Below are 16252 nucleotides of genomic sequence, written 5' to 3'. Positions count from 1 at the left end.
CTTGTCCTCAAATGTATAGTCTTGTGTAAGGACACAAGTTGAAGGAGTATTTTTAAACTGCAAATATGGACAGACTCCATATTTTAATGAGTACTGTATGTATTTCCTTGAAGAGTTACCTTTAATATTTTTAATGCAATGTAACACAGAGTTTTAATTTCATGTCTATGTCGAACAGGGATCCTTTTGGTTTTCAAGACGTCTGTGGGTGGCCCAGTCTCAACAAAATCGGCTTCTGTGAGCACTGAATCTATGCCAATGGAACGTCTGTCCACACCTTTGGCAAGTTCCACTGCACAAACGGACATTTCAACATCTTCACTCCAACAGAACGCCACTGACTCTAACCCACAGTCTTCAAGTGAGGCTCAGTTCCCTGTTTTTTTGTTAGGTGTGGCAGTGGGAACCATTAGTGGAGCGGCAGCTGTAGGTATGTAATGCAAGCATGTACCAACACAATGCATACAATAGCTACTTTGTTTGGAATTAAACTGTCACTCAATATAGAACCCTTCAAATTGTTTAGGGAATTAATATTTCCAGGATGGTTGGAAAAAGGTCGGAAGGGGTCCTCTTAAAGACAGTTTCAGTACTGATGGTAATTTTTATACCATAGATTTAATAGAGACCCAGTCAGACCAATAGTATGAAAAATAAATAACAGAGTTTATTTACAATGATGCGCATCAAGGGAGAGACAGCATGACTTCACCTAAAGATCCATCTGCTGCTCTAACTAGACAAGGAAATAGTTAGGGTTTAAGTATCCTTCCAGACTGACAGGAGATGGCATTGGTCATCCCATCTCACGTGGACTACACTGAATTAGACTCTGATTAGTGGCAACCTGGCAATCTGGAGAAGATAGCTACTGACGCAGCCATGCAGAACAGTGAAACACTGCAAATTCATAATATTTCCGCTTATCTCTAACTACAGTCACACACAGATATACACAGGGACAGTACAGATATCATAGTCATTACATAGAATCATACTTTTAGTATCAAAGTGACCCACTAATGAGAAATGCAGAACATTAACCCACATATTGGAATATTGGACATAGTGCAGAACATTAAACCACATATTGGAATATTGGACATAAAGTTCTATTCCACTTTCTCTCAGTATTCAGTAAGAGTCCCTTTCATTATGTTAAGCATTAAATCACTAATTCTTATCACTACTTTGTTTGGGCTTCTTAGATGAATGAGTGAAATGATAAATGCTCACTAACCTACTCATCAAAGCTGTTTTTTCTCTTCCACCCAAATATCCAAATTCATTCAAATTCCCCTATTCAAATGACGGTCATTTCCTCCCCAACCAACCAAACACGTTTAGCAGCATAATGGATTGCCCAATGTATTCTATGACCACTGGATACTCTTTACATACTGTAGGCAACTGTAATTCTAAAAATATTGCACGTAATCAATGTGTCTCTTATACCTTTTCTTCCAGGTGGAATGATTTTTGCAGGAGTAAAGTTGAGTGGAAGACTGGATGGTTAGGAAAAGGTCTGATACCGCTGATGCAGAATGCAGACTCTATAGTGGCATAAAACATATTTTAATGGAGCAAAAGGCATCTCAGGTTGATATGTGCCCATTGACAGTTCTGGTTCACATTTCTTCAGCATATTGAGCAAAGCTGGCAAATAGCTATCTTTCAATTGAACAAACCTTAGTTTTCATGGCATCATTAAAGCCACATAAGAAGTGCTATTTACCCCTTGTTGTCACTTTTGAACATACAGTACTTATCCCTTTAGCATCAGTTTTGCAATGTGCAAGGTTCCCTGAAAGTTGGAATATGATCTTAAAGGGGTACCCTCAGCACCGAAAAGTGTCAAAAAGGATCACTTCTCCACCACTGTCCACACCAGGCATCCCAGGTGCGCAATAACAATGACAGGCACTATTCTTCTTATTAGGCCTTTAAGTCAGTGTATACCATCAACATGATTGTGAAGCTGTTATTTTAAGGTAAAAATTGCTTTAAAGCATAATATATATGTAAAGCATTTTAGCTCTTGTCATGAAATATAAACATTCCTTTAACATCTAAAATAAAATATAAATATCAAAACTCTGGTGTGTTTTCTATCAAAATGTCAATATGCAGCTAGTATAAAATAAGTAGCCTTACCACATTAACCTCACTATTTAGACTTTGATGAAGGCCGATGAGGGTTGATTAAGTTTTGAGTTATTCATGATGAATATGAACTTGACTTGCTATGAATAATAACAGTCCACTTCATTAAAAGAAGTAGCCCAAGGCTTCTTAAAGGAATATGCCAACTTGTTGAGAAACAAGCTTATTTGCCGTTTACCTCAGAGTCAGGTAAGAGGATGCATACATACATACAATTCTCTGTAAATGCAACAACAACCCAGTCTGACATTGTTAGCCGAGCTTAGCAATTCATTGGAGGTTAGGCCAGTTAGCACCCTTTTAGCTATAGGCTACCTAGGCTATTGGTCTACCCCACAGAAGTGTATAATGTGATATTATGTAATATAATATCCTTGCCCTTATAGTGTTCCTATAGTATAGGCCTAGGCTACTGCTATAATATGTCCCAAAATACAAGATTCCTATTGTATTGACTATAAGATTACTTTGTACTTCGTACCAAAACTGTAGGATTCCTATAGTTCTTTTTCATTCCAGTATACAATTTGATGGAGGAATTACAGAGGGTATGGGCTTGCTGTGGCTCTCAATGTTGGATAAAAATAGATAATTTCAGATTTGCCCTCCCCTGAAGGGTATGGAGTCTTCATGAACTGGAATGCCTGTCTTTTCTGTGGTGTGTTAATATTTTAAGTGGCTTGAATAAATAGATACTTGAACGTTACAATGCTGAAAAAGAAGGACAATGTCCAAAGGACTATTGCCAAAATGAAATCAATACAAAACATTTAATTACAATATACTATAAGTTTCAGAATATGAAGATTTCAGATGTAAAACCCTCTAAATTCGTCTGACCCCTTTTCTTTTAAATAACCAGTTTTTTTCAGGCTCCTGTAGATTTGTCCTTACAAATCGACATTTCAGACCAGGAAAAGAGTGGTATTTAGCGGGATTTGAAGCAAAATTATTTAATTAATGTATACTATGTGTGGAGAGCATGCACTCACCATTGTTATCTCATTTTTGATGGCGGTGGCGCTTAGAGGCTTTTGCATCTGAACTCTTCATATTTACATTACAGTATAGTAGGCCTGCAGCTTATTAGATCCCTCTGTTAGCCCTATAACCCTATATTGTGAGAAATAACTACACCCTTGACTAAGGAAGAAAAAAATCAGTCATAAGTTGTCCATTTCACTTTCCCCAAGACCATTTGAAAGTGAAATAGAGAGCAGGAGGGGTCGTCCTTGTGCAGGCTTCCTTCCTTTTGCCTTCCATTTGAACTGATAGAGCAGGAAGAGAGCAGCCTTAACAAGAGACCAAGCCTGGGACCTCAGCAGCTGTTAAGCCTGCAAGGGGCACAGAGCCTGCAAAAACGGCAGGAAGAGGACTGTCTAAAAGCAGGTAAACGAGTTGTGCCTCTCTCTCTCTCTCTCTCTCTCTCTCTCTCTCCCTGCCTCCGTCTCCTGCTCCCATCCTAACAGGGCAGCACATCAAATATTTAGACCTCTTTGAACAGCTGCTTTCTAAACAGGATCCAATTTAATCCACTACAGCACCCAGCAGCCAGCCCGTCTAAACCCCCTGAAGCTAAAAGGAGAGAGCAGAGAGTCGGACTGTGTGTAAGGTGTATGTGTATATGTATGTACAAGATATGCACATATGTGAGAAATGTGCATAGTTAAATGTACAGTTAAAACACACAAAAGCACACAAACATACGCAAGCACATGCATTCATAATACTAACTACTTGACTTTCTTGTTGCTGTTAAAGCAACACCAAAGAACTTTTCCTCTGTCGCACGCACTATTTGTTTATCCAGCACTGGCTTTGGAAATAACAATGTCCATAGACAAGGTAGAATATTTTGTGTGATTTTATGAAAGTACGATGTATTGCGACATCAGATGCAAGTCACATTTGTAGTTTCTTATGTGTCATTCCATCGAACTACAGATCCGCTACCCGATCTGGCAAACTAACATAGTGCTGTTATAGCCGATAGAGGGCCACGAAGCGCATGCAGAAGTGTCGTTCACCCTGTTACGAGTTGATGAACCACTGAAACGATTTTGGAAACATTATTTTAAGGTAGAAAAAAGTCTTTGGTGTTGCTTTAAAAGCTGCAGCTAAAAGACCTGCATACTACAAAGTAATATAATATATTAAATATTCTTGAATTTCCCCTAGGGATCAATAAAGTATCTATCTATCTATCTATCTATCTAAAGCATGATATACTGTGGCCTGAGTAGACAGTTACACTGTGGACTAAGAGATATGAGACAGTAGCCTTAAAGCCTGGGACACAGTGACATAGTGTGGGAATGACACACTCATCATGCAGTAGACTGTAGACCCAGACAATGGTTAGTTTCTCACAGTTCAAATGGGCAGTGCTTGGGCATAGGGTTACCCGTGTCACTAGCGGACAGTCAAGGTGAGATAATTCTATCCTTCTTCTCTTCACAAATTAGGCTCCTCACAAACAGATCATCTGTCTTAGCCTGGAAACCTAATCTGCAGAGTCACTAAAATTGCCCAAGCGCCTGTATGTACACAACACCACACACACACACACACACACACACACACACACACACACACACACACACACACACACACACACACACTCACCACACACACACACACACCACACACACACACACACACACACACTCTATCTCTCTCTCTCTCTCTCTCTCTCTTTCTCTTTCCCTCTCTCTCTCTCTCACACACACACACACACACACACACACACACACAAACACACATGTGACACACATTGTGACAAACAAAAAGTATAAACTACATTCCCTGTATTCATTGTAAAATGTATATTATATATGTAAACATATACAGTCATATATGTATGTATGTGACCCATGTATTCATAAAGGAGCAAAATCCATGCATGTACATTAGTATATCACACTTACACATGATTCCCTGGTGTAAATCACACTTAAACTTTCTTCGCTTTCTTTCCACACACACACTGAGGAGGTCACTCCAGGATGATCCCTCTTCTCTCTGCTGTTGGGTCCAGTAAGCATGTGCTAATTACTGCTCCATTGAATGCTTCCCCCTCTGCCTGAAAAGCACATAGCACACAGCGGTCAGGCAAACACAGTAAATCACAGGATTTAGACACACACACACACACACACACACACACACACACACACACACACACACACGCGCGCGCGCGCGCGCGCGCAATAAGAGGAACAACCGAAAACTTATTCGTTACAATTGTTACAACCAATAAAGCAATGTTATTTTATTTTCATGTTAATGTTAATGTAAATTAAGGCTATTACTGCTTCTTAATTATACTTGTTAGTTGTAATACTGTATTATGTAAACTATATAAATGTGCAGCACCATGTCAGTTAAATTAAACCCCTCAAAACTATATGTCACAGAGGACATAATGTCCTTTAATATATTGGGAGTTAAGTCTTGAACATTGAACATAAGGACATAATATGTCAGTGGACAGTGAGATAAGGTTTGTCATGATTAACTCTACTTCCATTCATTGAAAGTCTTCATAACTCATAACATAAGAACATCGGTTAGGCCTATTATCACATGCAAATACACTGATATGCTACTGAATGCTATATGCACTGAATGCTACTACTGCTTCTTAATACTTAACACATTAAACTGTATTATGTAATATATATATATATATATATATATATTTGCAGCACCATGTCAGTTAAATTAAACCCTCAAAACGTACCTACTGTCCAATGACAGAGGACATAATGTCCTTTAAGGTCACCCAGACTGGGTTACTTTACAGACACTGCCCTCTAGTGGCGCATCAGTACTGCTGCACATAATATCTTGGGTGTTCAGTCTTGAACATTGAACATGAGGACATACACTAGTGGCGTATCAGTGCTGCTGCACATAATATCTTGGGTGTTACGTCTTGAACATTGAACATGAGGACATAATATGTCAGTGAACAGTGAGATAAGGTTTGTCAGGGAATACCTAAATGATTAACTACTTTATAACTCCATAAAACATGTGGCATTAGAACATAGGTTAGGCCTATTATCACATGCAAATACACTGATAAAATATTTTCTCTATTCAGACTGCACTTTCATTATCACTATAGTACTGTAGTGATAATGATAATGAAAGTGGTATATACATGAAGAGTTTGGTTCCAAAACCCCATATCCACCATTTTAATGAATTTTCATAAATCATTTGTTTACATTTTGATATTGTTATTTCAGTAGAACTGTAATTGGGTATTGTTATTTGATTTATCTTTACTCAATCAAAACAACACAACTGCAACTTGATTAACATTACCTGAAATACACAATTAGCCTGACTTTTTAATGTTTTATGGAGATATAGCGTTTTGGAACCAAACTCTTCATATATAAGTGCACTGTGAAAAGAAAACTCAGTTTCAAATAGGACATTGCTATTGCTATCATAAGTTAATTTCCCCAGTCAATCAGAATAGCTTCTATATATTATCAATATGAGTATCATCACCCATCTCACATACAGCATACACACAGAGATTGAAAGAAAAGCCCCTACAAAATCGTGAATGGTTGGAACAGATAAATTTAATTTTATTTACACACACCAGTGACTTCTCAAAAAAAGTCGAGAGGATTCAGTTGCACTTTCCGACACCATCATGAACGACATCACACAGCCATGAAACATTTTATTTCAGCCTACAAAATACTTCACTTATGATACCACATAACTATTCCTGTCTCCATGGTTACTTCATAATGAGGAAAGGAACCAAACATGGTTGCAGAGGCACTCACCAGGCAATTAGAAACTAGTATGGGTTCCTATGGGAACCCAAGAGCTTTGTTATTGTGGTCTTCAAGGACTATACGACCTGCAGATGTTTGTTCAAACCATGGACCACAACCAGTACATAGGTTTGCTGGCTTAGTAAAAGACATCTTATGGTTATCTCTGAACTAGTGCAATTTTTTTGTTAGATATCTGACCAACCTGCACCATGGCTTACCACCAGGGGGCGATACAAGACAATCTATTGTGCCACAGCGAGGGTTTAAAGAAAGTGCTACAACAAGCAGCATTAAATAATTAGATAAATTAGAAGAGGAAGAGCTGAGTTGTTCGCATAGACACAGTCATCTCTGAACTGGACATCAATGTGGCCAAGCTGTTTTTTAGCTCTCCACTTGCACAGTGCAAAGAGATAGTTAACAACATTGTCCATAAACACGCATACAGGCCCACACACACACACACACACATAGTTAACAACATTGTCCATAAACACTCATACAGGCCCACACACACACACACACACACACACACACACACACACACACACACACACACACACACACACACTTGTTGACCTGCTCGTTCAGCTCGTAGAGCTGTGGCCAAGACCAGTTGCCCTCATGTCCCAGGTGAAACAAATGGGTTTGTCCCCGCCACCCTCTGTACCAGAGTCACTAGGAGTGTAAGAGAGGGGAGAGACGTGGCCCTGTCAAGTAGTTCCACCTCTGGGCATTAGCTTCAATGAAGTCCCCAGCCACAGCACAGTCTTAATGCCCCTAAGACACTGTTGCTTGGCTGTGTTTTGGAGTCCTAGAGCATGAGCTCTCTTGTGAAGTCCTCTGAGTCCCGTGTTCCACCATAATGCCAAACCGTAGCTGGAGTCCACAGGTTCAGTCTATAGCTTGGGCCCAGGCTGTGCTAGGTGGAGATGATGGCTCCAATGCTAGCTGGTCGCCCTGGAGGGGGTCAGTCATTCAGTTCCGAGCTGCAGGGCCCAGCCTAGTGGGCCTGATCACATGCGCGATGAGGTTGCGAGTTCGTAGAAGAGCACGTAGGCGTCACTGCTGCGCACCTGACTGGAAGACATGGGGTTCACCCTACAAAGAGACAGAAGGATGGTGAGACACAGGAAGTCAATTGTTTTATTTCAGTCTTAACAGTGAGTGAATGCTGTGAGTGTTTTTAACTACCAGGATAATCTAATTTCTTAAAACACAGACTGTTTAAACTCTAAAATGGCCAGCTGTGGTCTGACCCTGTGTTCTACTAATTCTAATATCAAGATAACATCATTTCCCACTAAATCAGACTTTTTATTACCTCTACAAATGCTGTAAATGGCCAGCTCTGCTCTGACCTAGTATTGAGTAAGTGGTGCAGTAGATACGAACCTTGAGTCATTATATGAGTACCATTCTCCAAGGGCTGGGTTACGGCAGTATGCTGTGTAATGCCCACCCAGGGTTGTGCCTATGTGATTAGATACTGCATACAGATTGTAGATAGCTGTTGCTATAAACATGGGGAGAGAAAAATACATAAGGAAAAGGTTTATTCAAATATTCTTTTAATATTTTGCTAAAATATTTTCCATCTGTGGTGTTAAGGTGAATGCATTGACAAGTATGACACAAACACTTTAATATAAACTCAACAGCTGTCTTTGTCATCAACTGTGACAAAGCATGGTAATTGTAGAGGACACTTCATAGTCTTGGACATGGCGGGTCCTTATATTCCATCATTTTGTTAGCTGATGATCCATCCTACGGTACTCACCGCTGTTCTCGGATGCAAAATCCCTGAGGTCCAGCTCTTTGAGAGGGAAGTTGACAAATGTGGAAAGCTTGCTAGTCTTCACACGTCCAGGCTCAGAGAAGCGTTTCAAGTCTGAGTTAGAGGTAGAGTTAAGGACCAACCATTTCAACAGTTCAGTAATGAGAACATTATTATTCCATTACATACATTACATATAAGTATATTTTGGGGCTTTCTGACTTTATTCAGACAGGACAGTGAAGAGTGTCAGAGTATAAAAGTGTGGAAATGACCGCATGTCGGATTTGGACCCCCACTCCCCGTAGGCACTGGGCCCCAAATGGCGTTCAGATGCCGCTTATTCAGCAGCGCCCCCATTATCATCACATTATAGAGGTTAAAGGTCACACGTGTAGCCATGGCAAAAAGAAAGGATACGAAGCACGAGGATTTTGGGGAATTTCTGGATGGTGAATTTCTTTGTGCATTTTCTTCTGGATTTGCATCTCTGGCAGATCTGTGAAGGAGCAGAGAAAAAGGCGTCATAAAAAAGCTCTTGTGCATGCACTAAATAACACTATACTGAAATGCACAGAAATCCACACATACAAACACACAACTACACACACACACTCACCGGTTTCTCATCTCCATCAAGCACATCCTCTTTGGTGAAAAGTTTGATGCAGTCCGTCAAAGTCACCTCACCAGAGCTTTTCTGTTCAGGACACAAAAAGTCACATTAGGTGCTTTGCTTTCAAAGTCGTATTGCATTTTTATTCCAAATATAATGACATATCCTTATCAAATCTTTACTTATATGAATATGTCTTGTACAAACCTTGGGGATAGGGAGTGATAGATCCCAGAATGGATCGAACACTGTGGAGCAGAAGCCACATTCATTGCAAGTCAATGAGCTCTTCAGCTGTCCAACAAACAGATCTGTCCAGGACACAGAACGCACCCGAGTCACACAGATGCCATATTTACATGAAGCTCCCAAAGCCAGCATACATCAACACACAGTCATGTAATGAGGAGGGTGACTCACCAACTACTTTGCTGTCCTCCCTCTCCAGATACTTGTTCCACATGCGTTCCCCTTTCTCCTCATCTCTGTTAAATGGGAGGAAGTACACATACAGGTTAAGGGGACTCAGAGAACACAGGTAGAGTGTAGGTTGAGGGGAGGTGGAATAGAGGTGGTGGTACTTACGAGAGGTGGTCAAAGTCCTCCACCGGGATCCGCGGCCGGCCAACTACTCGGTTCACCTCGTTGTGAAGGCCATCGAGCAGGAAGCGCAAAAACTCCTGAGCATCCTGCTGACTGTGGGGAGAAGAAATAAAAGACAGAACAGAAAGATGAGAACAGACCACTACAGTCTCTCTCTGTTGCTGTATGACACACAATATCACAGCCATCTTACACAAACTGTGGCCCTACAAAAAAGGTCTTATTCTTCCCAGGTCTAAAAGCTGCAGTATTCAAATTCCACGAGATCCTCGCTTACTTGTATCCTACGAAGCGAGGAGCGTACTTCTGGATCTGCGTTTTGAAGTCGGACGGGCTAATCGCCTCATTGCCTGCCGACGTCCAGAGGGTCTGAGTCAGTTTGGCGAACTCTAATGAGGCAAAAAAGCAGTAAAGAGTGAACACCTCGCCGCACACACAGCTCATTAGCAAACTGCAGAGCGGGCAAAGCTAGGTTTGCTGACAAGAATGTGTCCATGAGCTTCCCATACCGTCCATGAGAGCAGCCTTGGCCCGGCAGCTTTTGTTGAGGTCTGTGAGGTGGCAGTTTCGGAGGCAGTAGTCTCGCAGGTCGTGGGTGTTGCTCAGACACTGCAGGATGGAGTTCATGAAGCACTGAGGGAGAGAGAGACAGCGGGACAACAATGTTATAACATCCACACACACAAGCTAAATAAGGTGAATTTAAGTAATGCGTAATGCTGCAAAACACACTGGTGTTTATTTTGCATGTCATGTTTCTGTTTTGAAACCGAGTGGAGTGCTTACCGTGTTGCCAAGATTCCTCAAGCCAACCAGACCCTGAGCATTCTTGGAGTTCTGTTAGGAGAAGAAAAACACAAAACTTTAGTCATACTGAGGTTCAGTGTATCTCACACTAAGATTTCTCTCAATTCTTCTCAGTAGGCATGAAGATCAGAGCAGAGCAAAGACTCTGGAGGTTGTCTTTCACATATTATATATGTCGGACAAGCACACCAGTCTGCAAATCAGACTAGGAAAAAAATACGGAATGGATCTGGAATTGAAGATATGAGTGGAAACAACTGTGAGAATTCAGTCCTTCAACATCAGTGGTAAGGAGCGCATATTGTTTGACAGGCCTCTGTGGTATGTGGAACACTTTAAGTGTGTGTGAGATGCTCCCTGTGGCTCTGAGCCATGTGACTGCACACTGGAGATACTCTCATGCCTGCAGGGAGATGCCATGTCTGTCACACTGTCACACACACACATACACACACACGCACGCACACACACACGCACGCACACACACACACACACACACACACACACACACACACACACACACACACACACACACACACACACACACACACACACACACACACACACACACACACACACACACACAGGCAAATACCCAGAAATGCCTGCACATGTGATGCACACATCCTCATAAAACTGCACAGTCCATTCTACAGTTCACGCAATGCTGCTAAACCTGTAGAAGCAGTGTGCGCTTGTCATAGTTGCATACGATTGGCTGAGCTTGCAGCTCCTTACATGTGATGTAACAGTGGTGAGGGCTGCAATGTATGCTATAACAATGATGTAACAGCATGTAGATTTCATACAACGGTATACACACAGGACCAACAGGGAAGTTAAGTAGCCCTATTATGTTCTTTGCATGAGGTTATTTCAAACGTCCTTCATTCTGGTGACCTTTGGTAGTGACATGTGGTAGTTACATTCCAAATGCAATGGAGTATACCTGTGGCTGAGTTGGTAATAAAATTGCACCTATTGTTACATGCGACTTTGGCTTGAGTGGAAGGCAGGAGAGATCACAAGATGGTGAGAGCATGTCAATCATATAACATGCTGCGTATTGCACAGTCACACCGGTCAATAAGAGACCAAGAACTGGCTGTTCTTCACAGGATCTGGATGCGTCCAGATCCGCTAATAGCAACAGGCCCGTGGAGACGGCGCTGGGCTGGGTGGGAGCTGAGTGAAAATGTAACACCTCGAGAATGCCAAATAGAGGGCTGCAACGCCTCAGTACCTCCACTGACGACAGTGCCTCTGAGAGGGTACGCTCACAGGATGTAGCGGGGTCAAGATGGCATGGACTCTCCAGGAATCTTTAGACTCTTTTCCCGCTCACACACATACACACACACACACACACACACACACACACTTCATACGTAACGCAAAAGGAGAGCTAAATGTGTAACTGCTTGTAACTACCGGTGATGTAGGAGATAGGGACGAATATTATATATATATAATATATAATAGGGACGAATGTTGTGGAGGCGTTTCAAAACATCTCATTTAGTCTCTGATAAACTCAAAGAGGAACAGCCCAATGGAGATCCGCAGGTCCACGCTGCTGATATCTCACTGACGTGAGGTTGTTTTTGAAAGATCAAAAATCTTCCCAAGGCCTTGTACAGCTGCCCAGATAGGCTACTGGTGTGGACATTCACAAGCTACTGCTGCACAACTGACTTTCACACCCTGACCAGAGCGGGGACACCTGACCAAAACAGTCGGGTGACTGGAGAGAGAGAGTGTGTAGAGAGAGAGAATGAGGCAGCTGTTGCCATTACTGGCTGCCTCTTCAGTGCCAAGCCCCTGAGAGCAGGGTGCTAATTGGCTGGCACTGCTTTAAAGAGACCCGAGACAGAACATGGTGTTCTAATAATCATTACTCCACAATGGGATAATGGCCAAGGACTACCTTATCTACTACCGGTCAAACATAAACACAAACTCACACACACGGACACGTGGTCTTCTTGACTAGATACATCAGTAACAGGTGTCAGTAGTATATATTAATACTTTTTCATAAAAAAATGAATTCATAAATTATTTCTAACATCTAACTATGCTTTGAAATTGCTATGTGATAAATGCCTGAAACCAAAAAGCCACTTTAGCCATTGCAAGCATTTAATCTCTTATCTGGTGCTGACTGAGTAAACATTTTGAAGGATTGAAAAGTGACTAACTCTTAAATCAGCCTTTATTTATCATCCGTGGGTCTTTATCTGCCCTGGGGTCAGCATGAGCACACAAGTTCGGGTGAGCAGGTGGCTTATTAAGGGCAAGGGTGTCCGCTGCAGCACATGCCCTCAGCATTCCGCACAACCTGCATGTTATCCACGGTACACTGATAAAGCACATTCTCAGAGACTTGCTTATCGGTGTGTTCCTTGCGCTCTTATGCAATCCTGTGCCCTAATTGTTTCAGCAACAGGGTTTCAAAGTGTTTAGTGATTATACTACAAACACTTGGAAATGTATCTATCGCCACCTCAAGTGGAAACCAAATCACAGTCTAGAAGTCTAGTAGCCTAACTATAACTAATTCAATGAATGGTTTTGATAGCTTTCGTTTAATCAAATTTCGTTTAATCACATTTGACATGTTATGACACTGAGAATTATTATAATTATGTTCTTTATCCTCAGCTACAGAGAAACAGATAATGAATCTGGTTTGGACACCAACAGCAAAGTGTGAAATTGTGGTCAGCTCTTTAAGTTATGTGAATTAAACATGTAAATAGATTGAGTTTTCCACTTAATACACTGCACATGTGAAGTGGACATTTCGTTTTACTATTCTTTAAATGGAAGCCATAAAAGGTGTCTAAGCGGAATCTAGCCTAATGTTGACATTTTAAGATGAATCCACAAAGACAGCTCCTAGTTGAATACTCACTCTCCCCATGCTTGAACAAAGAACTGAACTGAAAAAGGCAATCAGACTAGGTTAATGAAGTAAGGGTAAAGATTTTATACCATAAGTCCACTATGGAGTCATTAAACTATAGGTTAAATCTAATCAAAAGCAGGAAAACGTGTTAGGCCGTTCCAGCGACGCCAAAGCCATTGAGCCGCATGTTACGTAACGGAATGGAGCACTACGCAGGTTTGCCGAAAGCTTTTTCAATTTTACACATGGCAGTATCCTTATCAGGAAGGATCTGTACATCTGGACCGTCATTTGCATGGACTAAAACAGGTGTAAACGCATCCCGTAATGACATTGTCAGCCTTTTCTGCATGCAAAGTAATCCGTTCATTGTCAACCAGCCCTCCACAAGGACGCTGTAGCGTAGCCTAGGATACATCAGTCCTAGTCCTCAGAGATAAACTGTTCTTTGGCGTGCAAGGTCAGGCTTACAATATTCCCTACAACAGAATAATAAAGTAATTTCGAGCCATACCCTGAATGTTTTGAGAGAAGGCACCTACACGTTTCTCACATTAAACAATTACACAAGTTGGAATAGCCTCTGCGAAAGCACTGTAGTAGGCTACAGAGGTTCATTATATGTAACGCCTCTGTTGCACGTAGAATTCATGAAGAACCCTCTCGTTACATGTTTTCCTCGGGAAACAATGAGAGAAAGGCTTTTCCAATGTAGGCTATCTTAAACCCAGCTGACAACACTCACCTTGGCTTGGTTAATGAGGAGTCCGACGAATGTAGACACCAGCATCGACCTGGAAATCTGCGGACTCTTCCTACGCAGGTCCTGTTTGTGGAAAGGGAAAGCGGCCGTCGGAGGCTCCTCCGGGACGGTGACAGTGTACGACTGTCGCATACTAGGCATGATGACGATGTTTTTGTTGCTTAGATCGAAAACTAATGAAGTGTTGATTTTTGGTTGCCGCACACTGGAGCTGGTCTTGAGTCAGCAGTATATTCCCGGAGTAGCCTATTCTCTTCTTCTGTACGAGGCAAAAATTGAAGTCTGTGCCGGTGCTGTGGGGGATCTGTTCCACCTCTCTTCGGAGAATACCTTCTTCGCAGTAGCCTTATTCTTGATAGACTGTCCAGTAATAGCAGGTGAGCCTGAAGAGGCAGACTAAAGCAGATGAGTCTGGAGAATCGTCCACTGATGATGCAGACTACAGAAGTAGGCAGCAGCTTGAGAATATAACTGTTTTGATTAAATAATCCAGATATGAAGATACAGTGTTTCAAGAAAGTATACAGTGGGGTTCATTCGCCCTATGGACGTCACCGGCAGTCCTCACTTATCATGTGTCGGTGTTGCAATGATCACAAGTCGGAATTCATTTCGGTTTTACTACAGCGCGCACACGCCCCCTCCGCACAGAAAAGACGTCACAGCGTGCCTCATGCTTGCCCAGGCTGTTCAGACGTCAGACACCAGAGGACGAGACCTTATCACATTCACCTCGAAGGAGTGGGGAGCATTCAGGGGGGTAATATCTAGACGTAGCCTACACACGAAACACCTTGAAGTGATACATACATATTCATCAGAGTATACCAAGCCTTCGTCATATTATTCGCCTTACAAACCAGACTAGGTTACGTTTAAAAAAAAAAAGGCCTTAGAGAAAATGTCTCATGTTTTATGAGATAAACTGCATAATCTATTTTACTTTCTTAACCTTTCTGAACCCTACTGCTGTAGTCATGTGCCTTGAGTATTAACTGAATTGTGACTGGGGGAAAAGACTCAAAGACCTGCTTGGTGTGTATTCAGCTACAGCCACAGCCTCTACAGTGCAGAATGATAAGCATGCTGTAGGGGAGAGGAGATTCTTAAATAAGCCAGAGGACAATCACATTCCGTCCCACAAAGCAGGCAGGCGTACAAACGAACTCATTAATTACCCTACAGGACATGAGTGTGGACTGATCATTACATCTGCCAACCAGGAGCTCAGTTCTGGTTCAATGAGTCATAGGATAAAAACAAAGGATTTGAACATCAAAATAATGTGAATCAAGAGTTGACTTTAGGCCACATTACTAACAGGAGAATGATGCTGACGTAAAGACGTGGGGTAATGGAATTATCTATTTGCTGAACCGTGTAATTCAAAATTATGTGTAATTGGAATTCATTAAAATGTTGTCCTTCCACAATATAAATATGGCAGAGTGGTCCCGCTGACTCCACAATGTCACCATAAGACATTTTCATGAGGGTCAAAAAACAGTGATTTCAGAGTATCTCCTCTGAAAATGTCATATGCTTGCAGTTACTGTTCATTAAATTGTGGTTCACATAGACTGAAAACTCAATGAAATACCGTATGCAGCACTCGAACTGTGTCATAAATATTTGTAAAATATGCTTGGAGGCAACAGCTGGCGGAATCCACATCATGTCTCTAATAAGGAATTAAAAAATAACATCTACCCATTTATGTTGCAGTCATCCCATTTATTTGGAAAAGTAATGTAGAGGTCTACCAATTTAATGCAATTTGACAGCGGCTATGACATCT

The 16252-nt window shown here is 41.6% G+C and overlaps 1 protein-coding gene across 1 annotated transcript; it reads right to left on the bottom strand.

Annotated features, from left to right (window-relative positions):
* Positions 1-6749: 6749 nt before the first annotated feature.
* On the bottom strand, positions 6750-15029 carry usp2b (ubiquitin specific peptidase 2b). Its single transcript, XM_076274125.1, has 12 exons — positions 14437-15029; positions 10760-10810; positions 10483-10606; positions 10251-10362; positions 9956-10066; positions 9791-9855; positions 9578-9681; positions 9374-9454; positions 9175-9253; positions 8758-8868; positions 8370-8490; positions 6750-8075 (listed from the first exon to the last, which is right to left on the bottom strand). The coding sequence occupies exons 1-12, from the start codon at positions 14593-14595 to the stop codon at positions 7991-7993; spliced, it is 1203 nt and encodes a 400-aa protein (XP_076130240.1). The 5' UTR covers positions 14596-15029; the 3' UTR covers positions 6750-7990.
* Between the last annotated feature and the right edge of the window lie 1223 nt (positions 15030-16252).

The sequence above is a fragment of the Alosa pseudoharengus genome, unplaced genomic scaffold (genome assembly GCF_046254945.1).
Source record: "Alosa pseudoharengus isolate Yale_2024_CS ecotype anadromous, Long Island Sound unplaced genomic scaffold, YU_APseudo_1.1 YU_APseudo_1.1_scf_8, whole genome shotgun sequence".
Lineage (NCBI taxonomy): Eukaryota > Metazoa > Chordata > Actinopteri > Clupeiformes > Clupeidae > Alosa > Alosa pseudoharengus.
Note: the sequence above shows the minus strand (reverse complement) of the source record. Positions and strands in the feature narration are given on the sequence as shown.